The 24,673-nt window shown below is 42.2% G+C and overlaps 2 protein-coding genes across 2 annotated transcripts in view; one reads left to right on the top strand and one right to left on the bottom strand.

The window, feature by feature from the left end:
- LRBA (LPS responsive beige-like anchor protein) overlaps positions 1–24,673 on the bottom strand; it is a 401,040-nt gene that overhangs the window by 155,115 nt on the left and 221,252 nt on the right. The window lies entirely within an intron of this gene.
- Positions 20,087–22,506, top strand: MAB21L2 (mab-21 like 2). Its single transcript, XM_061440890.1, has one exon. The coding sequence runs from the start codon at positions 21,279–21,281 to the stop codon at positions 22,356–22,358; it is 1,080 nt and encodes a 359-aa protein (XP_061296874.1). The 5' UTR covers positions 20,087–21,278; the 3' UTR covers positions 22,359–22,506.

Here is a 24,673-nt window from a genome sequence, read left to right as displayed (position 1 = left end):
TTCCTCTTAACACTGCACAAAGAAATAAAGTGCACGCAAATCAAGTTTTGCTGGGTAACCAGATGTCGTTAGAAAGTGAGTAACTGCTGACACTAAGTAGTGGCTCTACTCAGAATTGGAAAAACTTCAGTCTCATCATGATGGCTGGCAATGGAGAACTCCTTTAATACATAAAAGCAGAAATGACAGACAACTAAAGAAAATCATCTATTACTGGAAAGGGCAGCGGATAGAAATATTTCTTTGGTTCCTACAGACACAGAGGTTATAAGAAAGGCACACCTTACTTTCTGCAGAATTTCTCTTCTTCATTGCTTCATGATGGAGATAACTCCCAAAAGCTTAACAGCAAAGTGTTTATCACTCCAAAAATAACGTCAGCCACTTAGGTACTTTTACAGGAAATGTAGAACAGGTGAAACAGAGGTACGTACTCCTTCTGAGTGACAATAATGAATGCCTATTTTAAATGTCCACAAAACAAATACACAGAGTGCTGGGCAGTAGCAGCACAATGCAAATAGACATCTAACCTCTTCAAGTTCTTTACTATGAGGTTGATGAAGCACTGGAACAGGCTGCTCAAAGAAGTGGTGAATGTTCCATCCCTGGCGGTGTTCCAGGCCAGGTTGGACAGAGCCTTGGGCAACATGATCTAGCATTAGGTGTCCCTGCCCATGGCAGGGGGCTGGAACTAGATGATCTAAAAGTCCTTTCCAACCCAAACCATTCCACAATTTTGTGTACCCTCTAGCCCATGCTTTGTTAACTGCAAACAAAGACAATGAGGATACCAAAGGAAAATGTTCAAGGCTCTCATTCATGTAGTGCCAACTACATGACTACATTTCCTAAGACTAAAAGCAGGCCACGGATTGAAGCAGGTACAGCGCTCTCTGGGCTCCAACAGCAAATTATCCTGCCATGTGAACTCATTTAATTAATCTGTGTATCACACTTGCTCATCAGGCTTCAAGCCAAAGACCTGCAGAATAGGACACAGAGTTACACTGGACCACCAAGTATTTGCCTCTTACCTAGAGTGAGCTACAATACCACGTAGGAGATCATCTTTACTTTTAACCTGTATTATCTATACCAAAGAAACCATCTGATGTGAAAGTAAACCAAACTGTTATTTTAGTAGATCACATGCTCTTTAGTCATCCTTTCATATCACAGATGTTCACAGAAAATAGTAACTTGGTCTCTGTTGTATACATACGCATACTACACTAGCAATCCAGCTAGAAAGAATTCACGCTGGTGTCCACTGAATCCAACTATGAAACTTATTCAAGAATCCTGGGGGTCCAAATGTGCTTCCCACCACTCTAGTGCATGCCAAAGATTCCTCTTGGTTACTCTAAATCACTGGAAGTCATTGCTTCAATGTGGAGGCTGACTGGCTATACATGATTTCCTGACATATGTATACATAAAAATGATTCTCCCTTTTTCCATGCTCTATGCCTCAAGTTGCAGTCAATCAAGAGCCTGTATTCATGAGAAAGAATCTTTCAGATTTAATTTCTGTGCAAGTGGGACCTTATATTTATTTCTTCACCTCTATTTTTTCTATATGCACCTAACTGTATTTTCCATTCTGAAAATTGTAAAGAAATGCTTTTATTTCTATTTTATCCTAGCCTGGATTGAGCTAAGGATGATTTCAAGATAATAGGATACATCAAGGCATTGCTCTCCCAGGAGCATAATACGTCTGTAAACTAGGGTACTAGGGCACATTAGTGCATGCCTCAATTCTCCCCCATGTTCTCCAGAGTATCCAAAGGGTGACACAACACACGTCCAAAAAGCTGCAGGGGTTGAAAGCTTGTGTCATGGGGGTCAGAGGAAGAATAATCTTTTAATAACTAAAGCCACTCAGAAGGGCTAACAGGAATGCTGCTAAACAGACACAAAAGATCCTCATTGCCATTTGTAACAATATGAAAAAATATTTCTGATATCCAAACCCTCATGTCTACAAAATACCTGTCAGGGAAAAAAGACATTACTTTTCCAAGTAAAAAACCTGAACCTCTTCCTACAATCCAGAGGATGCACAGAAGAGCAACCCTTATGAAAAGCAGACTGAGAGAATAATTTCCACAGCTCTTTAAGCAAACATAAATTCAGGCTGTTGCAGTACCACACTTCCTGATCAAACATCTGCTATACTAAACATGTCTTGCTCTAGCACAAATACCAGTTAACGACATACAGAAAACTATTGCAGGATTTCAGGGAACTCAACCAGCTGAAAAATATCTCTGTTAGGGCAAGGGGATGCTTTTTAAAATGGATCAGGATGCTGAACTAGCTCAGGACGCGTGAGCAGAGCTGGTACAATGGCAGAGTCAGAGCAGGAATGGCAGGACCACAGCAGCTCAGACCAAACTTGCTCTGAGTTACCTGAGGGAGTATGTAGTCGTAAGCTGAATTTTACTACACACACACAATAACACATGAACAAAACAGGGGACCCCCAAAAAGCTTGGTATTGTATAACGTCCCACTTATTTCTTTCTCACCAGTTATAGCGACTTCCCATACTGAGAGAACATAGCAAAAGAAATACCTTTTCTGTAATAAGTTTCTGAAGGCTGCAGGAAGGACAGAAAAAAAAACATGCTATGGACCACCAGTTTTTGGTTGGAGTTTTTTTTAAACAAAACCAAAAAAAAAGCTACAAAAGATCTCCCATTACTGAGGCTATTTAGATCATTTAAATAGATTATTTACAACAATAATTAGAGACAGAATCTCTAACACTACACATGGAGAAACTAATTGTCTAATCATGTTATCTACAAGAGTGAATCTAGTGCTAAGTATGTCAGGGTACAGAATTTTCACACAGTCCAGGACTGCTTTTTAATTGTTCCGTGCATCTCTCCATCATGAGGAATGCTCTTGTTGCTATCTATGGAATTGAAAACTGCATAGTAAAGTACATATGCCTTCTTTTTAAATGACATTAAGAACCTGATATTTAATTAAAAAAGAGTATAAAAGCATAAAAAGTGTAACAAAATTTTTAACAGCTCTTAAGGCATCCAGAATATCTGTTTTGTATTGCTGACTAATATTTTAACCACCACAAGGTGAAAGTGCAAGTTTAAGGGGCATGGCAGGTTATGCATGGTACATTAACTGTATTTTTCTGTGCAATCTACAATGCACCCATACAAATAAAAAATGTTTCCTTGGTGAAATAACCACTGCCCTTTCAACAGCATCAGGCAAGTAACTTCCAAGCAGGCATCTTCACTACTGGAGTGAATCACAGCTGCAGGAACTCCCTGCCATTCCCTAGAGACCAGAGTTTTCCCAGGTGCCATAAAGGAGGAACACACAAATCATTTACCAAAAGAAGATCAAACCAGTCAACAAAATTGTTATTCCTTCAGAAAGGTGGCCTGCATCTCCAGTAAGGTCTTCTAGGTACTACTCTAAAATGAAGAACGATCCCCTTTATTTCAGAATTAAAAGTTCATCCGATGATCCAGAGTATGTCACATATGAATACACACTAGGTTCAAAAGATAAAGACATGCCCTTGTTTTATATGTATATGCATAAATATGTAGATTTTATTAAATCAAGGCTACAATATGTATCATTTGCTCTCAGCAGAAATTTACAGGACAATATTGTTTGCAAATACTTGTCAGATTTGGATAAATGTTTGAGATCCACCCTTGTATTTTTTCACTAGCCTACCTTCCTTCTGCAGTGAGGCATAAATTTCCTTCTAAATATACTGCACAGTAGTAAACACCACTCGTGAATATAAGATTTATAGCATATTAATAAAATCATATAGGCTCACTGGCCTTAAATATATGAGGCACACAATTCCAGTTTTCATGACTACCTCGAAAGAGACCTAGAGTTGCCATGCAGCATGTTTAAATCTACAGACTATTTATACCTATGCATCATTCACCTCTTACCTATCTCTAATTATTTATTTTCTCCAGTACAGGACAAACTCCTGGAAGATTAATATTATGCACTGGGAGTGATATTTACTTTATTAGTTTAGGATTAGGAAAAAAAAAGCAAAGCAATACATACTGAAAGCACAGGATCTTAAAATCTGCTTTACATCAAAGAGAAATGAAAAACATTTAAGGATAAATATAATACCTAAAAACAGTAAAAGAGAGCCTAACTTCACAAATATCTATAATCCAAACCCCAACAAGCAACAGAATAGTATTTGCAAGTATCTTGACAAATACCCCAGAAAAACAAATACATGACACAACATGCAAGTGCTGAAGCGTAGAGATAATAAAAAAAAATCTGAAATATAATTTTGATACATACTTTATATATATATATAATTTCATTGTTGGAATTGGGTATCAATTGAATTGTTATAAGTAGAAATTGCTTATGAGAAATGTTACTTTTTATTAGTCAAATTCAACACTACGCAGACTAGAAGTTTCAAAGCAGTTTTTTAAAAGAATGAATGTTTATGTCATCCACAAAAGAAGCATTTGGATTAAAAAAAAAAAAATCCCTTGTTTTTCACTGCTTAGTTAAATTTTGGAGGTTATTGATCATTGCTTTCTATTACTGGCACACCCCCCGAAAGTGCAAGGTGATTCACACTTAAAGCCAAGAGGGCAAAATAAAACAGAATATTTAAAATTACTCTCTTTTTTAAAAATACCACTGGTTTGCACACATATTTTTTTTTAGGCTTTGACTTGTTACCTTATTCCAGGGATAGCAGAAAAAAAAAAAAAATCTCAAAATTAACATAGTAAGAAAATGGTTTCTTTCTGACTGCTAGGCTCTTCTTCATTTTTTAATAATGTATTACAATTCAGTTATATGAGTTATTCTGGATTTAGATCAGCACAGATAAGATCAGAATCCAAACCAAGAGTTATGGGAGGCTAATCTTTAATCCTTTAAAGGTTCCCCCTGCATCATCAGAACTCTGCAAGTAAGCAGGTCTTCCTTAAATGGGCAACCAAAGATACCTTGTTTACAAGGAAAATCTTAGACAAAGCCAAACCAATCCCACTTTCACCAGCTTTTCCTACACCTGCCTCAAGTATAAGACTACTTAGAGATATATTTGGGATAGATAAGGTAAGCCACCACATGCTGGTTGGACCAATTCTGGTTTGTTACAGTCATTACAAGCCAGAAAAAGTTAGAGAAGCCATACAGTTGTTCTCACTTGTACTGAATGCTAATTATGTTTCCTGCACCAAAGAGTAATTTTCTATTTCAATTTATCTCCCAGATCAGAAGGTCAATTTATTCCTACAGCTATAAGCACCAGTCAACACACATTCTCTAACACAAAAACCTATTGGAAAATCGGCAACAGTTATAATTCTAGAATCTCTAACATACAGAAAACATCAGAAATCATTAAACAAAAGGTATCTTAGTCAAAAGCTGATAGACATTTTTTCTCCACCAAGAGACTGAGGCAGAGAACATTCCCAGCACCTCAAAGAAATTACATTTCAGGTTTACATTCCAATATGGGAGAGCAGAGCAAGCTCACATGTAACAGAAAAAAAATCCTAGCACAACAGGGGGAACCTGAAGATTTCCATTCTGCCTGATTTGTAGCAGAAGTGAAAAGGGAGGCCACTAAGCAGGTAACACACCATTTGCCTTGATTTTGTATTTCTATAAAAATCTCTTTTTCTAAGAGTGTGGGTTATTACACCATTTGATCAGAATAAGGCACCTAAACAACAGAAGATGTATTTCACTGAAAGATTAAGGAGCAGAAGATGAGAGTAAAAGCTGTTTAAATCAGCATAGGAACAGAGTTTATAATCAGTCCTCAAACCATCACATATCATCAATACAATTTTGGCAGGCAAGAAGACACCAAAAATAGCTAACAAGTTTCCAGATAGAAGCAATTTAAACAATTCTGAATTTATATAAGAGAATCAGTCCTCAATAAACCCATCTTTAAACTTTGCTGATTTACAAGGCAAATTACAGTTAGAACTGAACACCAGCTCTCCAGTATCAAGTACTAAATGCAGTTTACTTTTATGAAGAAATCCTTACCTTTCCAAAGACTTGGAAGCTGGACACAGGAATAAAAGTAGGTAAGCCGCTCTTGCATAAAAAGATGGCTACCGAGTATAAGTAACAATATACAAGGTATCTTATGTACGTACACAAATACATATAGCAACATGAAGGTAAAATTTAATCACTGAGATCGAGTGTTCCTCAATTTTAACTTACATAATGTATACATACACTGAATAGCTACAACTCCGCATAGTATTTTACTTAGAAGCACTTGCTGAACACCAATAATGTGTTCATATCTCTAGAGGGTTAACAAAGTGAAAACAACGGATGTCCCAAATAAACAAAAAGCTGTTCCATGATGGCATAAATTTATAGGAATTTTACCAATATTTTCATGAGAAAAAGGTACAACTACACACTAGAGCCTCCTAAAAAAACACAGCAGACAAGTTATTGTTTCAGCTTAATACAGATAAATACTTCTTCCAAAAATTCTTATAATATGCAACTTTCATATGTGCATGTGTATACATATATATATATATATATATATATAAAATATATATACCTATTTAAATCCATCACTTCTAAATAGTAACTTTCTGGAAGAATTAAATTTATTTTTGTACAATTGTACATCATCTAACAAATGAAGTTGTGACTTCATTGGCACAATCCTGATACAATCATTAAATAAAAATGATCATAATGCAACCTTCCATGCAGTAAAATTAGATAATGTACATAATATATTGCATCCTATTGATTCTGAAATGACATTGTGGAAGAGACTCATACTTTAGAGTGCCACAGACTCTAAAAGATCTTACCCTTAATTATTTAGCGTAGCCAAAATGTAGTCATTTATCCAAGGAGTTTACTTATCAACATTCTTTATCTTAACATTACACTCTGAATTGTATAGAGTATTTTTACATTTGCAATATTTAATGCAGCACGCCTTGTTGCAAGAGACAAAAGACAAGGATTCTGATTCTTGGTAGGTACTTTGCAGAGAAATGTCTCCGGACACTTCCAAAACAGAAATGACATTAAGTGGTAAGCTAATTTAGATTTATAGTATGGATGAGTTTGTTTGGCTTGTGGATTTTGGTGGTTTGTTTTGGGGGTTGGTTGGTTTGTTGTTTTTTTGTCAAATAGACTTAGTTAAATAATTTAATCACAAATGTCTAAATACTCTGGGTTAATAGAAACTCTTTACTTAAAAACCTACTTGAATCCACATCTAACAGCACTTTGAGGTTTGTGCAGAATAAGATGACAAATACTGAAGATGTGCTTGTGATTTCCTCCATTTCGGAAAAAGAACAACTTACAGTGAATAAAGGGACAGCTTTTAAGTTTCAACAGGCGGGGAGGAAAATATATTACTTAAAAAAAAATAATGTTTCAGAAAAATCATAAACATGTCAAATCACTATCCACCTTTCTATCAAGCAATACAAAAGATTAGTAAGGACTTCAGATTTCAGGTAGGCCAGTCTTTAATTGCCAGTTTCTTTGACAAAACTGTATTAATTTCAGGTGTGCTTAAAGAATAAACATATCATGAATCTTCTGGACTAACATTCACCATTTTGAAACAGCACAACTGTATAAAATATTTTTTTGTCAAATGATGCTTTAACTTCACTCTAATTTTACCAAGGTTGGGTTTGGTTTTTTTGTTGTTTTGGGGGTCTTCTTCCCCATAGTTTTTTTGCAATTAATTTTAAAATAAATAAATAAATAAATTCTTTGTAGCCTTCTGGAAGGGTTCAGGCAAAACGCTAAATTGACTGCAACGTATCGCTAACATCTGCAACATGTTGATCATTTTACTCCCAAATCCTTCAAACATTTTCACATAAGCAAACCAGCTGATCCACAACTGCTTCCAGACTGGGCCTGAACAACTTGGCACAAACTTATATTCAGAAAAGTATTTTTTTGTGCTGTGCTATTATACTACAATTAGCTTCAGAAGTCCCCACATGATCTGCATTTTAGCATTCAGAATTTTGATTTTCTTTTTCTTTTTTTACAGCTACACACACTTTCTTCATAAAAAGAATCTGGTTTAAAATTATTACTCTGCTAGTCTATACACTGTCGAGATGAGCTGAAACTCCATTTTACATTGCCTGTATGAATTAACATTCTTACCGTAAGAAATTGTCGTTCAGGTACTAACACTATGAAGTACATGTCATCTTTTACTTACAAATTATAGACTGGTTTACAATGTAGAGTGCTCCAAATCAAAAGGGAAGTATCAGGTCTCAAACAAGTTTGTTCAAAAATAAATTAACACAGTAAGCCTAAACAGATACATGCTTCTACTCACAAGGTTTGGATCGTTCGCTTTATTCAGCATATTAACATATATTCAGCATATTAAAATATAACATGTGCTTTCAGTGACTTAGATTAGCAAGATGATCAGAACAACTTTGAAGTGCATTGCATCAGGAATGTGCCACCAGTGCAGGGATTTTTTATTCAGGTGTATTTGATCACAGCAAATTGTAAATCTTTACACCCATTTTAAAACTCAACAAACTCTAGCTCTTAAGGCTTTATTTACTACAGCCATTTATTCCTAAACTGCTTGAAAATAACTTGATAAAGCTGATGTTCCAAACAAAGACCATACTTCCTGCTCTCATATGGAATCTGGAACACCATCAATGTTTTGTTCAGCTTGCATAAGTCACAACTGATTGGCCACAGTCCCTGTGGGCATGCCATTTCATCCAGACTGGACGGTTCATTAGTCATAATTACTATAACTGTACGGCAGAGACTGCAGTTTTATCTCATCATACATCTTTGATAAAGCTGCTTCTATTTCTGCTTCATCAGCATGTGAAGTTACATTATTGGAGCTTTTATTTTCCAATCTGTGATTAACATTGGTTGTTCTGCTTATGAAATGCGTACCAAAATTCAAGATAACATACAAAGCAAGGCCATGACGTGACCACCATTTGAACTTTGTGTTAAAAATCATGCAGCAGTTATTGCTACACAGGAAGAATAGATTCTGAAATGACAGAGTCGCTAAGAAAATTTAACAAAGAAAATACCAACACCACCGTTTGTAAGAGAATAAGACTGTTGGTTTCTAACACAAACTGTGACACAAGAAAAATCTCTCAGTTCAGTATGAAAGTTAGACATGAGAAATTTCTGACAACTGCTCGGTCAATCAGCATTTTTCATGTAGCATTTATACAACTGCAGAAAAGTAAAGCCTGCAACATAAAGAACCACAGTGAAAACTGACAGCTAAAGCACTGTGCTACAGTTATTAAACAGATGCGAAAACACCTCGATCTAATAACAAATGTGAACGCAACCTTTAACAAAATGCATGTTAAACATATAAAAGTCACACATTAAGGCATTTTCTTGTTGCGGTGCTTGTTGCTGATTTTTACATCTTATTGTGTGATAACTGGAAACACAAAGACTAGTAGTACCATCTGAATGTGCAACGTGTACCCGTGATAGGCCACATAAACAGTCATAATCGACAGTTACATGCAGGCACTGAGGCTGAAAAAATCCCAGAGTAATTAGTGTTGTCTGAATGCAATGACATCTGTTTTCTCATGGTCCTCTAGACTTGTCAGGCCAATAAGATGTATATGAAAAAATATGACAAGCACTGCAAATGCCCTTCTGAAAGGTCTCACTTTGGGAAAAGCTAAAGAAATGACACATGCCACCTCTTTTTTGCCAACATACCTAACAGCCAAAGGATCAAGATTTGAAAACGTCCTTTGAGTCATTTTACATTTGACTATAAAAGGTTTATTCAGAACATAGCGCTGTGCTTAGGAAAGAATATATTGCAGCAGCTTTTGTTCTTTCAAGAAAGCAAGCTTCAGTAATAGAAGAGGAATAAATGTGGCTGTTTACTTCTGACTAGCATGTTTACATGTCTGTGCCATCTCTGTCTTCTGTTTTAATTAAAGCAGACAATACTAGGCAGCACATAATACGCACGTGTATACCCATATACATATTTATTATTATTTTGCTTAAAGAGTGAAATAAGAACAGTTTTGCAGTTGTGCTTTCTAGCACTGCAAAAACACCGCAGCCTTTCATCTGAAGACCTGAGCTTTTGTTTTAGGATTCACAGCCTTTTTTCTTCAATAGTGCCTATCCTCTGTTCTTTTTCTGGACTGCAGCATGTTTGAGCATGCGTTTTCTCCAAGAAAGACATTAGTCATCATTAACAGAAGCACTGACACCAAGCCTAAGTGCCTCTCCACAATGACCAAGTGGCAATCATCTTTCTCTTACCCTGTCACTGCTGATTAGGCTTTTCTTTCATGAAAATTTAATTTGTCACCTTTCTGCAGCTCCTTTTTATGTTTCTGCAATAACACAACATGCCAGCAACACTAAAAATACAGTAGAAGATGCTGTACCTGTTTATAAGAAAAGATAAGATTTAGACTGCCTAGCTGTACTTTTTACCTAGTTTACCGGGGGTGGGGGGTAGGGAAAAGACCCTGCAAGATGTGGTAAACGAGATGCTGCTGACAGAGGAAAAACGCCCATTAAATACCAAAGGCCTCAAGCAACATAGCACACCCTCAATCCAACGAATAGATTTTTTTCTCCTCTGGAAGACTGCTAGCCAGCCCCTCTTCCAAAGCAATGTTCAATAGGCAACATAACAATATGTACACAGATTTTTATAACCAATTAATTTTATAACTGCTTCAAATATACAGGTCCGCAGGTTTTTTAACTTATATAAATATTTATCAAAGGATTTTGTAATCCGGTGATGAATTTCAACCTCACTTCTTGAGCCTGTGTCAACATTGGTCTTGCAGTTAAAAAGCCAGCCACAAAGAAAACGGCTTTAGCTGCTACAGGCAGATGAAAAAGTTTCAGTCGCGTATGATACTTTGCAGCTATTCAACGTACACAGTCTCAGATTCCTGCTCTGTGTAACATTACAAACATTGTTGAACAAGATACCATAGCAATGAGTTATTTTAAGGAAGTTTTTCAAAACATTTACTCTTCTGCTTTATTTCAATTTGTCTAAAGATTTTTTTAATTATAAACATATGGTATTTTGTTAACATCTGTGCACAGCATAAAACCTGACTGAATTCCAACTTCTGGAAAAATGCAGGAAACTTACATCCCTCAAATAAAGTAACAACATTAGAAAACTTCAGGAGATTCAGATTAAGGTACTTGAGTTCATTTAACTGATTTTCCATATAAGTGTACATATATATATTAAAATAAACAACAACTAACCCAAAACAACAAAACCCACCAATTATTACAATCTTTATGTTCTTCCAATATCTTTCAGAATTTAATTAAGTGTAAAGCTAAAATTTGGATCTACCTCTATTAAATTCAGAAACCACAGCTAGTAAAATCCAAGTAATAAAAACTTTATTCAGCTTCCTAAAGTATTAGTACTCCACTATTGACCCAAAACAGCATTGGTAGTCAGAACAGAAACTGCATGGCTAGCACTCTGAGTTTATAAGAAAGCTTCAATATCTTTAAATAGTGTCCATATATGAAATTTAAGAAGAGGAAACTAGGAATTAAAAGCGGATTTTGAATGGCAGACCGTGATTGTTGTACTGCTATGGCAATATAACCTTGATTAAATGCAGAGCAATACTAAAGTAAAAGCAAAACCCTGCCATGGTAACCTAAATTAACTACTGAACCAGACCATGTTTATATAGAAAGCTCGTGTTTTAAGCGATTCTACTTGATCTCAAGAAAAACTTTGACTTTCTAGAGGGCATAAAATACTGTTAAGCTTCCTCGGCCGCACATCTACCATTGTTTTGTTCTCTATGCTCTCCTCGGCTCTTTGCCTGACAAGCTGAGAACACAGATGCCGAGATCCTTGCTCCACATCCATGTCAAGTTCAAGTACAGAAGTTTAGCTCTTTGACTCCCACCCCCACCTCAAGTCACTTGTCAGTAAAAGGTTGGGCGATTTATTGACCACTGCTGGATGCATACTGTCAGGGCTGAAGGAAATATGAGAGGGGGCTGTCGCTACTGTTCTGGAGCTCATTGATAATGACATACCTGCCTCTGTCACCCATTACCCATACTACAAACTACTTAGACCTAACTGAAAAATCAATAGCCTACTTGCACTGGTTCCTGTGGCTGCCTCCTTTGATTGTCAGCTCCTGTCTAGGGTCAGCACTTACATGAAAGGGGCTGTGACTGCCTGATGCTTTCAGGACAACCTAACGATATGAAACTAGCCAACAGAACAGTAAATTCTGTCCCCCTGCCCTCCTCATCAATTAGGCTTTGACTAGGCTTGCCTGTAGAAACCTGACCTTTTAAGTTTAGGTGAATATGGAACTAGCTGAACACGCCATTGCCCTCAGCACTGAGCCAGGAAATACACTGACAGGTTAAACAAAACAGAAGGTTGTAACTGTCATAATTTGCATTGCACTTTCACGCCAACAAGGGTGTTATCAGTGGGGGCAAGCCCTGGAACACACAACGCAAGCACCCTAAGTCACTCTCCTCATAAATTTTCAAGTGAAGGGAGATAAAACATAAATTCACAAATGACCGCGCATTTCAAGTCCCACTTTTATTCAAGTTCGCACTCTGGAAACCCCCAAAGTACATATAAACAATTCCCTTTCATAAGCGTGCTGGCACTCAGATGCCAGTTAGAATGAACTTCCAAGATAAGATGATGAATGGGGAAAAGCTACCTGCCTATACCTCTTAAGGGCTCTTGTATTAGGCTTATTCTCCATTGCATACTTATATGCATGAATACTAATCATTACTGGATTATGCACACATACACACACCTGTACTTCGGAGCAGCAGGTAGGCATAAATAATTTAAAAATCCCCAGAGAGCCCTAGCTGAGTAGTATTCACTCATACATCCTGTGTCTTGGAAGTCCATTAGCAACATCTGAATATCCCTGTGACTACAACCAAATGATAAATGTTACATTTTAGTGCATCTGCCCTCCTTCAAACACTATTGACAGCCATGAGGCAAAGAACCAAAGCAAGAAATGTCAGACCTAAAGTAGAGGCTGAACTATATCCTGAAGCTGAATATGATAGCTTTAGTAACTATATATAGATTTAAAAAAACAAAACAACTTAATAGCTGAATGCCTTGCTCCTTCTTTCCTCCAAAATAATTACATAGATTAAAACCAAATGAAAATATTTTTTAAATCCTCTGATTAGTGCTTCTTTCTTACATGGCAATTTTTAAGCAACGGCAGTTTCACGTCCTCTTTCTTCCATAGCCCTGCCATCCTCAACATAAGCATTACTGGGAAATACAGACAGCATGTGTGATCAAAACAATTTATACCATTTGAACACTCCAGCTTCTTCATGATGTGAAAAGACTGGCTTTCTCTACAAACTACAATTATTATTATTTTTTTTTTTAACTCTGAGAATGCTAGGAATTTTCAGCGCACTTTATTCAGTGCATACAGTTGAGAACTTTTACTGTAAACATACAAACTACTCCTGGAAATCCCAGGCAAGATTCAGAGCAATAATTCACCTAATGCTTTTTACCCTACAGCTGAACCTTTTTAACTCCTGCACACTTAATATCCTTCTTAGACAAAATCACGCACTGCCAGATATGAGAATGAGCTCTTACATAAATAAGTGATAGGAAAACTGCTGCAGTTTCATTTCCAAAGTCTAAGATTTGGTTTCAAACTTCTAGGCACCATCATAAGCTTTTCTTCTGAACACCTCCTCAATACTTGCCAGTCACTGCATTTAGCTTATTTCAAATGCACTTTCAGAAATCAGTAGTAAGAAAACAGCTAAATTACAAAAAGACAAAAAAAAATCAATTAAAGCTTCAGATAATATGTTAAACTGCAACAGTATTTGTTATATTGCAACACTCAGTTGTTCAAAATATACGTAAGATGGAACAAATGCAGAAAAGACTCCTTGAAAATAAAAGAACTGCATTAAAACACTTTTAAGTAAACAGAACAGCAGTTAGAATTAATATTGTATGCCAAACAAACTACAGAGCAAACACCAGTTAAAAATGGTAGACCTAATTGAGTCTGGATGGACCCCTTTACAGACCTAATGCAATGATTAACTATGCATCTGGTAGCATGTCAAGTCCTTTTTGTGTGCCTATCTGATAGTGAAGTGAAAGGGCATGGACAGTGTCCAGTCCCAGCAAGCAAATCATTTGGAAGCAGTCATAGCCATAGATCAAAGATTTTTTACTCTATCCAAAGTCTATTTAAACCCACCAACCTAGCTCCTTGTTGCAGACAAAACCAGTTAGAAAATAAGAAAGACTCCTTGGGATCCAAAGATAATAAAGGAAGATAGAAGTAGAAAATGAAGAAAAGAAACAGACTGGCAGAACCTTGATTTCCATAGGCCAAGACAGCTGGTTTACATCCTAGTTTTATTTCAGATGCTTAAAGAACAATTTCCATCCCTTAGATCACTGAATATTACTTCAATTAAACTATGCAGATGGCTTCTATACATTATTTGAGCCAATACAGTTCCACCTTCCCAGCTGTGGGAGATGGTACCTTGAACTATTTTGCACACAGGTTTTACCTAATTCATAAGAACTAAAAAGAGCAGCATATTATCATGAAGAAGTTATTTTGAAATAAGATATGCACAGCAAGATATAAAATAGGAATAGCTATGACTTCATTCTCTCATTGGAAGTAGCAACCAAACCCCTGCAATGATTTTATAACTAGTAATACACTACTTTTATGTCAATGTAGTACTTTCAAAGGATAAAAATTTAATATTATGAAGTACAAGACACAGAAAAGTAGCGGGCAGTAACTGTGCATTTAAACTCTGTTATATCAGAATGAGGGAACAATTAGAAGACTGTTCAAACAGGATTTCTTTTATTATTATTATTATTATTATTATTATTATTACTAAATTAAAATTTTGATCCAAAGTCAAAGCAAAATCATCTTAAAACATGGCAAGGAGAGTGCAGGCAAGCAACTCGATATATTCCATGCTGGTCACCAGTGTTGCGGAGAAGACTGAGCCCGCTCTGTTCCCTCCTCCACACCCGTTTCCTTCAGAAATTGCACTCACAGAAACCTACTGAAAGGTTGTAACTTGTACAGTGGTTGGTGAGGGTTTCACATAGCTCTATGTGGTATTTAAGAAAGTACTTTTTAAAGTGTAAACATATATATGAGAAGCTTGCATTTCTGGAGCTAGAAATGACATTTCTGAAGGGTATAGTTTAGAGGATTCTAAGTAAATTATAAATACGCTTCATCTTGACTAGCTGCATTAAGGTTCTGATCTTTAAAATAATCATTTAACCAATAAAACCATGCAGGCTATTATTGGCACAATTATTTAGGCCTCTGCACAGGTATGTGAACATTTAAGACAATAAGAATAGCAATCATCCTGCTGCTAAAAACAAAAGTTGCAGCCAAACGCCTGTAAATTGATAGTTACTGAATTCCAGAAATTTGACTTTGCTTAGACATCTTCATAATTTTTGTATTTTCAAAAGAAATGTTGGTTTAGCCTCACAACATTTTTAAGAACCAGACAAGACATAATCTATGTACCCACCTCACATTTTTCTCAAGCAAGTTAAGTGTTATTGCATTCAACTGGAGGTCAAGATAACAAAATCTCAGAACATTACGTACTCTCCTACTTAAAAAAAAAAAAATAAATTATGTTACTAATGTAACTAATCAATTACTGGGAATGAAGTCCAGCCAACACATGCAAATTTGGTTCCTGGATAAAATAGCATGCATCCACCCCAACTGTATCCAAACAGAACAAAAGGCCCACAAGAAGTTTGAACAAGAGAAAAATACTACGACGGCACTAGAAATGCTCTTTTCTAGCGCACGTGTCCCATTTTCCCTAATTGCTAACTTACTGAACACAAACTTACAAATCAGTATTTAGCACCCAAAGCAATCTTACAGCAAATAGATGTCACAGTTATGAGAAAAGAAAAGATGCTACCTTTAGTACAAGATCCAAAGCATTAGAGAAAGCCTTCAGCTGCTGGTTGCTGGTGGCTAAGCACCAGAATACGGACATGTTCACATTTGAAGACTCGATAGGAAAGTAAAAATTAGGTACTTAAAGGAGTAATTGGAACCCTGCCCTTTCCTGCTGCAGTAATGAAAGCTAAGGGAGACTTAGGAACATGTATAAATTAATTACCATACTATTGAATCTTCACAGAAAAAAGTACAATATTTACGCAACACTCTTGACAGATGAGATGCATTAATGGCACATGTAGAAATTAAACCATCTTTTCTCCCCTAGTGTGTGCTACCAACACACAGTCCTTAGAACAGGTCAACAAACAGTAAAGCCAAACCACAACTTTCAAGAAGAGGTACACACTATACTGTAGAAAGTAAACAGAATTTTATCTGTCAAACTCACAGCAGCATTTACTGTAAGTATTAACCCAGTTCTGCTGTGGAGAAATACAACATGCATTACTGACTCATTTCTTTTCAAATTCATACATTCCCTGCAGCAGTTCAAGCTCCATCAGCAGTGCAGGAATGTATGAAAATGACAGGCAAAGGGCACTAGCTCTTTTCCCATACTGTTCTGCTATAAATGGAAGCAGAGTCCTACAAAGCACTTAAAGCTGAGAATGTTTGAAGACTGATCTCCAGGGAGAAAAAATAAATAAAAACTACGATGTTAGGTTCCATGAGCAGACTAACTATTCTGTTTTCCACAAAACTGTTTCCCTTAAATGAAAGGAGAGAGAGAAAACCAACTACTAGACAACAATGAAACACAAGCTGGATCTCATCTACAAAGCTACCATGAACAAAGTGCATATATACACATACATATTTCATAAGGTATTCATAAAAATACTTCTTATTCCTTTTGGGAGCACCTGTTCCTGCATTCACTTTTCCCCCCTCAGTGAGAGAAAAGGGGGAGAAGAAGGGAAGATTTGGCAGAAATTCTTTAATAGACTCAAGTTACTTTGATTAAACTTCGATCTGCTTTAAAAAACTAGACCTTGTGTCAGTAGCATGTTATAGAAAGTTTAAAATACACCGTTGAGAATTAAAAAGCTCTGAAATAGCTAATATATGCCATTAACAAGTTGGTTAGGCAAGCAAATGCATGTATGCTGTATCACACGCAATACAGTAAGAAACTTGCATGTTTCTTGCTGAAACTCCGAGCTGATTTCCAGATTTCTCCTGTTGCTGGCTTTTAAGGGTTAATATAAATAAAAAAGGATTCTCGGGGGGGAGATGGAACACAAACAAAACAGGCTGCGCGCATTCACTCGCAGCCCTTCGCCGACCTCGCCGAGCGGGAACCCCGTTGCCCGCCCGTGTGCGCCCGGCGGGAGCGCGGGGCTGCCCACAGCAGCGAGAGGACGGCCCGGGGCGGGGGGGGGAGCGGGGCCAACGACTCCGCACACACCCAGTCCCCTGGACTGGGAAGTGCCTTTTCACAGCAGCCCTTGCTAACAAATCGCTATTGCTCCAGGCAGCGGCATGCTGATGTTGGCACTGCTTAAACCAAACAAACACGATGTTTAACAGTCAAATAAAATGTCCCGCAGCCTCCCTAATGAATTTGTCAAGGCCCATCAGACCACCCCAGCCCCTGCCTCATTAACTCAAGTATGATGAGGCGGATTATAACGAGAGAATACAGATCAATCGGTCTGCAGACTTAAGTGGCTTTTAGCCCGGAGAGTTCCCCTCTCTGCAGCACACACTCGCACACGGTCCTTTTAATGAAATACAGTATCTCCTGCTGCTGGAGGGGCTGCCACTTCGTTTTATACACCGTCAAGGAGCTGCTGATGGACTTCTACGCTAACATACATAAAAGCAGAGGTGACAAGGGCTCTTCAATTATAGCCTCCTCGGATCCTGTTCTCCTTCAATTATTCATCCCGGCGAGAGCAAATTCCGCCACAGATGAAGCTAGTCTTAATGCAGTACGACCGCAAACGCTCCGACGCAGGAGAGAAGGGTTTCACGTGCATTATTTGCTGGAAGTGTTTAAGTTTATTGCTCAAATGATGTTTCTAATTAGCGCTGGGGCAATAAATTAAAGTCGGCTTTTGTTTCGCTGATTTATTATTTACTAGGGCTTCAACCTCAGACGGGAAAATTGGTAATGAATTGTTTTAAATCTGAACACTAGTAACGCTCCATCATTAGTCACCTTACCGGGGGGAGTGGGAGGGGGAATCGTCCCCTCCTTGTACTTCTACCCTGAAAAGACGAACGCGCGTCCCCCCACCCTTGCCCGGGCCGCCTGATGGCTCCGGCATTTCCTCCACGCCCCGGGCACGGAAAACCCCCGCTCTCTGCTGGAGGCGAAACCCCGTAGAGCCTTTTCCCCGCCCGCCGCTGCTCGGCGGGTTCGTGGTCGTTCTGACCCCTCCGCTTAGCCCGACCGCGGGCAAGCGCCAGCTAGGCTGCGAGCGAGCTCCCGGAGCTCCGGCGGGGCGTGTGAGAGGGACCCCCAGCCCTCACTAACTCCTCCGCTTGCCGGAGGGCATCCGGAGACGAGGCGCAGGACCCTCGGAGTTCCACCCGACCAGCCGAACCCTCGGAGAGACCCTCCTCGCAGGCAAAGGGGGTCCCCAGGGCAGAGTCCGCAGACACTTACCACGCCCCAGGGCGAACTGCCCCGCTGTAGCCCCGGGACGCCTACAGACCGTGAGAGCGGCTCAGCCCTCGGCGCAGCCTGCCCCCTCTTCCCTACCCCTCCGAGACTGCTCTCCTCCGAGCCTTCCCGCTCTGGGCTCGTCTCCTTCCCAACTGGGTCGGGACCGGCGGGGACACCTGACACCGCCGGTAGCCTGTGCCCCGCCGAGCATGGGGCAGCCCGGCCGGCCGGGCAGGCGCGACAGCCCCCGCCCAGCCCCGGGGGCAGACCGCCCGGGGGGCACCGGGTAAAACAGCGAGCCGACCCTCGCGGCGGGGAGAACGGGGCCTCAAGGGCGCCGGGCAGGTCCGTACTTACTTCTTCCAGCGCGCAGCGGTACGGCCGGCACAAGACATGTTTCTAATTTAAATGCATACGGAAAACAGACGGCGATATTTTCTTTATTAAAATCAGCCAGCTGCAGCGAGAAGAGGAAAGAACAAGAAACCGAGCCCCACCGCTGCGAGCTGGTTAAAGCCAGGCTCCGCAAGGAGGAGCGCAGCGCGCGTGAACGGCCCTGCCGGAATCCCACGGCCCTGGCCAGGCTGCAGGAACTCGCGGTGGGACTGCGCCGGGTCCGGCCGCGCCGCCTGCTCCGTGCCCCGCAACCCTGTGGCTCCTCGGCCCGCCCGTCGGTACCCACTGCGGGACTGCACGGCCCTCCCGCTGCAGGAAAACGCACCCCGGGCCCCAGAGCAGCAGCGGTGGACATCGCCTTTCTCTCCTGCAGGAGAGGCACTTGTGGTGTTTGTCAGCAGGTACTGCGGGGTGAGAGCAGAGCGAGCGAGCTGCTCTTTCCGAGCTGTCATAACTACGGTTTTACTTCCGAATTATTCAATATTCTTATTAATTCAAACTTGCATATAATATCGCTTCCTTTCGAATAACTCAATCCTGCACTTTAGGAGGACGAACAGAACTTTATGGCACCAGATTTATCTAAATTAACGTGACTACGGCCCTGACTGCGAGCAGTAAAACTAAGGTGTGCAATTCCGCTCCGGTGACGGTCTCACTTTTGCTGCCGCAGCCCGGCATTAGCGAAGTAAGATTGATGCCTGCGGCGAAGCACCGGCACGCCTTTCTCCCTCCCTTCCCCTCTCGCACCGGCACCGCCGCTGGGCCTCTCCACAGCAAGCGACGGGAGCAGCCAGCTACCTCCGCCTGTGACGGCGAAGTTGCCGCTTTTTCCCACCCGTCGCAGGACGCTCGCAGCCCTGCGCGCGCGCACACACACACACAACACACACATAACGCACACATAACGCACACCACCGGTCAGCGCCGGCACGAAGCTGGCAGGCAGGCGGACACCACGACCCTGCCGCCACCGGGGAAGGAAGCAGGAGTGAACGCGCGGGAGCGTGTGCGCGCCCCCGCCGCCCGCCGCGATTGGCCGCGGCGCTGACAGCTCGGCGGCGATTGTAGGAGGCGGGGCTCCGCCCCCCGGCCGGGCCCCGGCCCCATTCATAAACTACAGGGCCCGGCGGCCCTGCCGGAGAGAGAAGGGCACACGGCGAGGAGGAGAGGCGCGGAGAGTGAGAGCCTCGGCACGCACTTTTAGGGGTGGGGAGGGGGAGGAGAAGCCATCCCGGGCGCAGCAGCTACGCCCTCCTCCCACTCAGGATAAAACACAGTCTGTGCAAAGAAAAACAAACCAATTCTATCTATCTATATATATATCTCAAAGCAACCTATATAGAGCTGCAGGACAGGAATGAGCGATCACAGACCAAGTGCACACGTCTGCGCGTAAAGATAGAGAAAGCCACAGAGCCGGGTTCAGACAACGCCTCCAGCAGGAAAAGGGAAATCAACAACACCCCCTGACAGTCTGAGCGAGCGGCAGCCAAACTCATGCACATCTCTGGCGGTACCACGGACTGAAAGAGAGAGGCAGGCAGGCAGGCAGACAGATAGAGAGTTCACTCTTCCGCTCTGGGCATTGCTCGCATTCTTCTCCTCCTCTAGTATCGTGTACGGTTTTAAACTTCGCCGCCGACCGGCTTTGCTGCGGGGACCTTCTGCGAGTCCGGGGAAGTTTGTTCGGGTGTTGGTGTTTTTTTTTCTTTCCATGAACTACTGAAACAGTATTTTTGTCGCTGCCCGGGGGGGTGGGCGCCGGAGCGCAGAGACAGCGCAGACCTCCCTGCCCCCGCCGCCACTCAAAACTTGGCGCTCCGGGAGCTCGCGGGGGCTGCCCGCTGCCCCGGCACTACTGCCAAGCCCGCGCCGTCCCGCTCTCTGCGGTTCGCATTTCTCTCATCGTCGCCGTCTTCGCTCCTTTGTGCTTCGTCGTCCTCCCCGGTTCCGTTAATTGCTCTCACCGGCGCGCCGCTGCCGCCTTCTTCCCGGAGGGGGTGGGTGTCTGCGATTTGGCCGGTGCCCTCCGCAAAGCTGCAGCCACCGCTAAAGCATTGGATCCCTCAACGTACTGCGAGAGCCCGGTGTACAGCCCGGACCTGTGCCCCAACATGATCGCCGCGCAGGCCAAGCTGGTCTACCAGCTCAACAAATACTACACGGAGCGGTGCCAGGCCCGCAAGGCGGCCATCGCCAAGACCATACGGGAGGTGTGCAAGGTCGTGTCGGACGTGTTGAAGGAGGTGGAAGTGCAGGAGCCGCGCTTCATCAGCTCTCTGAGCGAGATTGACGCCCGCTACGAGGGGCTAGAGGTGATCTCGCCCACCGAGTTCGAGGTGGTGCTCTACCTCAACCAGATGGGCGTCTTCAACTTCGTGGACGACGGCTCCCTGCCGGGCTGCGCCGTGCTGAAGCTGAGCGACGGTCGCAAGCGCAGCATGTCCCTCTGGGTGGAGTTCATCACCGCCTCGGGCTACCTGTCCGCCCGCAAGATCCGCTCCCGTTTCCAGACACTGGTGGCCCAGGCCGTGGACAAGTGCAGCTACCGGGACGTGGTGAAAATGATCGCGGACACCAGCGAGGTGAAGCTCCGCATCCGGGAGCGATACGTGGTGCAAATCACGCCCGCCTTCAAGTGCACCGGGATCTGGCCGCGAAGCGCGGCGCAGTGGCCCATGCCGCACATCCCCTGGCCCGGCCCCAACCGGGTGGCGGAGGTGAAGGCAGAGGGCTTCAACCTGCTCTCCAAGGAGTGCTACTCGCTGACGGGCAAGCAGAGCTCGGCCGAGAGCGATGCCTGGGTGCTGCAGTTCGGCGAGGCCGAGAACCGGCTGCTGATGGGCGGCTGCCGGAACAAGTGCCTCTCGGTGCTGAAGACGCTGCGCGACCGGCATCTGGAGCTCCCCGGGCAGCCCCTCAACAACTACCACATGAAGACGCTGCTGCTGTACGAGTGCGAGAAGCACCCGCGGGAGACCGACTGGGACGAGGCGTGCCTGGGCGATCGGCTCAATGGCATCCTCCTGCAGCTCATCTCCTGCCTGCAGTGCCGGCGCTGCCCCCACTACTTCCTGCCCAACCTAGACCTCTTTCAGGGCAAACCCCACTCGGCCCTGGAAAGCGCTGCCAAACAGACCTGGAGGCTAGCCAGAGAAATCCTCACCAATCCCAAAAGCCTCGACAAGCTATAGGGTTCACATCCCAGCCGGCAAAACTCGCCCTCCGCAAACAACGACGGCGCCTAAAAACTTTCTATTTAACTCAAACGACGACGGGAAAAGGCGACGAACGAAGAGCGCCCACCTGCAGCTCGGCCTTTAAGAACTCGCAGACGGGTTTCCCGGCGTAAATAAACTCTCGCCGCCTTGCACGGAAGAAGGGAAGAGCCTCCTCTCCCGCCCTCCCATGTGAATTTTTAAAAAGTCACAAAAAGAAGCAATCGGACTTTTGCAACTCCCAAACGAAACCCGAAAGGTACATTTTCCAATCCATGTATAGTCCTTTTCTTATGCTCTCTTGTTTGCCTGAATGTTGTCACCAAGTGAAAAATTATTTAACTATATGTACAAATCTCCCTTAAAAGAAAAAAAAAAAAAGTTTTACTGATGTTAAATGTATTTCGGTGCCAAGGTCAGATTATGTGCCCCACAACTGACTTGTTGCAAATAGTAATAAAAATATTACTTTAACTTTAAGCTGACTTTTCGTGAATGGTTTTAAAATTCAGGCAAGTAGACTCTTCCTGAACCTCAGAATTAAAAATCTTTAAAAGAAGTAGAAACACCCGATGTAAAGTTAGTCTAAGTGCAACACCCAGCCAAAGCCTTAGCTCGGCATATTCTAAACTTCCCTCTAGTTTTTATTAAAACAGTGAGTCTAAGAAAACAATAATCTTGTCTATTCTGTAGTTTGGCATGTGACAACATCTGCTCTATTTCTATGACTTTCAGCTTCCCCTCTAAATCCTGAGAACATGTGGAGCGTCTCACAGCAGCTCCTCAGAACTGAGGCAAAATTAGAGCCTGCCATCTCCTACCCTCCTCCGCTCGTTACCTTTGGGTTGTTTTTGTTTTGTTTTGTTTTTCTTAGAGTTTTCTTTAGTGTTTGGTTGTTGTTTTTTTTTTGGTTGGTTTTGCTTTTTTTTTTCTCTCTCCTCCCACCTCCGCCCCCCCTCCCCCCCCCGGCCCCACGGTAAACCTCAAGCGCTTGTATTTTGTTTTAAAAATCCATCGCTAATTTGCTTTCGCTTCCCAGAGTGAACGCGCTCTCTATCCATTTGACTTTGACAAGAAGGAAGTATAGATCTACCCAGAATAATTAATGCACTTTACAGCAATCGGTCGATTTTTTTTTTTTAACAAACATTTGTTTTCCCTAGATTTTTAAGTACAGCATAAAACCGCGTAGCCGGAGGATTACATAAACCGTAAGGGAAGCACCCGAACCCCCTAAGCCCCGAGTCTCCAGCCCCGTATTTCGTGCCGTAGCGATCTCGCTTTAGGTTTCCTCAGGATGCTTTAGAAATATTGGTAGGATTTTTTTTTTTTTTTAACGGGGAAGGGCATTTCTAAGCTTTGAAAAAGGCGGCACTACCCCTCGAGCCACCCGAAAGGCTTCAACGCCGGCTCGAACCATTTCGAGCAAGTTTCGTGTCCTTTCGGGGGGCGGGAAAGGAGGTAAAAATACAAGTTCTTGCCCGAGAGGGAGGACTACTTCCGTTTCTTTGGGGACGGAGCCGGAAAGAAATAGCCATTCAAATTGGAGTCGCTTTTGTCTTTAAGTTCAAAACGAAATTAACAAGTCCGATAGTAGCCTGGGAAGTGAATTTCCAGCTATGAAAGGCGCTGGGCACACCGTGCCCGGAACCCGGCACCCCGGGCATCTCCAGGCACCCCGGCCGCTCCGCCGTGAGCCTCTCCAACTCGGGCGTTAAAACCCGGGGGTGCTCCACAAGTTTCTTACGGGGTCCTCGGAGAGCTTTCCCCAGTTCACTTGGCAGGAAGAAAGGGTTTAGCCCGTGGGGCCAGCCCTTCCTCTAGGGACCGGTCCCCAGCAAGAGCGCACGCCGATCTTATCGAGGCCGGTGCTATCTCTACGGCAGGTCTTTCTTCAGGAACTTGTCACAATGTTTTCTTTTCGGTACTTTATACAAATATACAAGGAACTTAAAATGTATCAAACAGATGAAGCCTCATTAATTAAACAGTCCTGCTGAGCTGCAGAAGACCAGGATTTTTTTCTTTTCCAAGGGGTATTTCCTACAGCAGCTCTAGTCTGGTAGATAGTCTTGATAGTCACGGCTATCAAGGTACAGTAAGTTAAGCAGAGGGTGGGGCAGGGAGGCGTTAATGCTTGAAAGACAGCCGAGTTGCAAGCTTATTTGTTTCTTAAAATAAAAATACTTAATTTGATTTTTAGCCCCCTCTCCCCCGAGACATTACAAAAGGTATTTCTTCCCTCCTTTTATGACCTCCAGCTAACACAGCATCACAAACAGAATCTAAGA

This window comes from Pezoporus flaviventris, unplaced genomic scaffold, assembly GCF_033815535.1.
Source record: "Pezoporus flaviventris isolate CSIRO_AGI_PZ_B2104156 unplaced genomic scaffold, CSIRO_AGI_Pfla_v1 ptg000002l, whole genome shotgun sequence".
NCBI lineage: Eukaryota > Metazoa > Chordata > Aves > Psittaciformes > Psittacidae > Pezoporus > Pezoporus flaviventris.
This window is presented reverse-complemented; position numbering and strand designations above follow the sequence as displayed.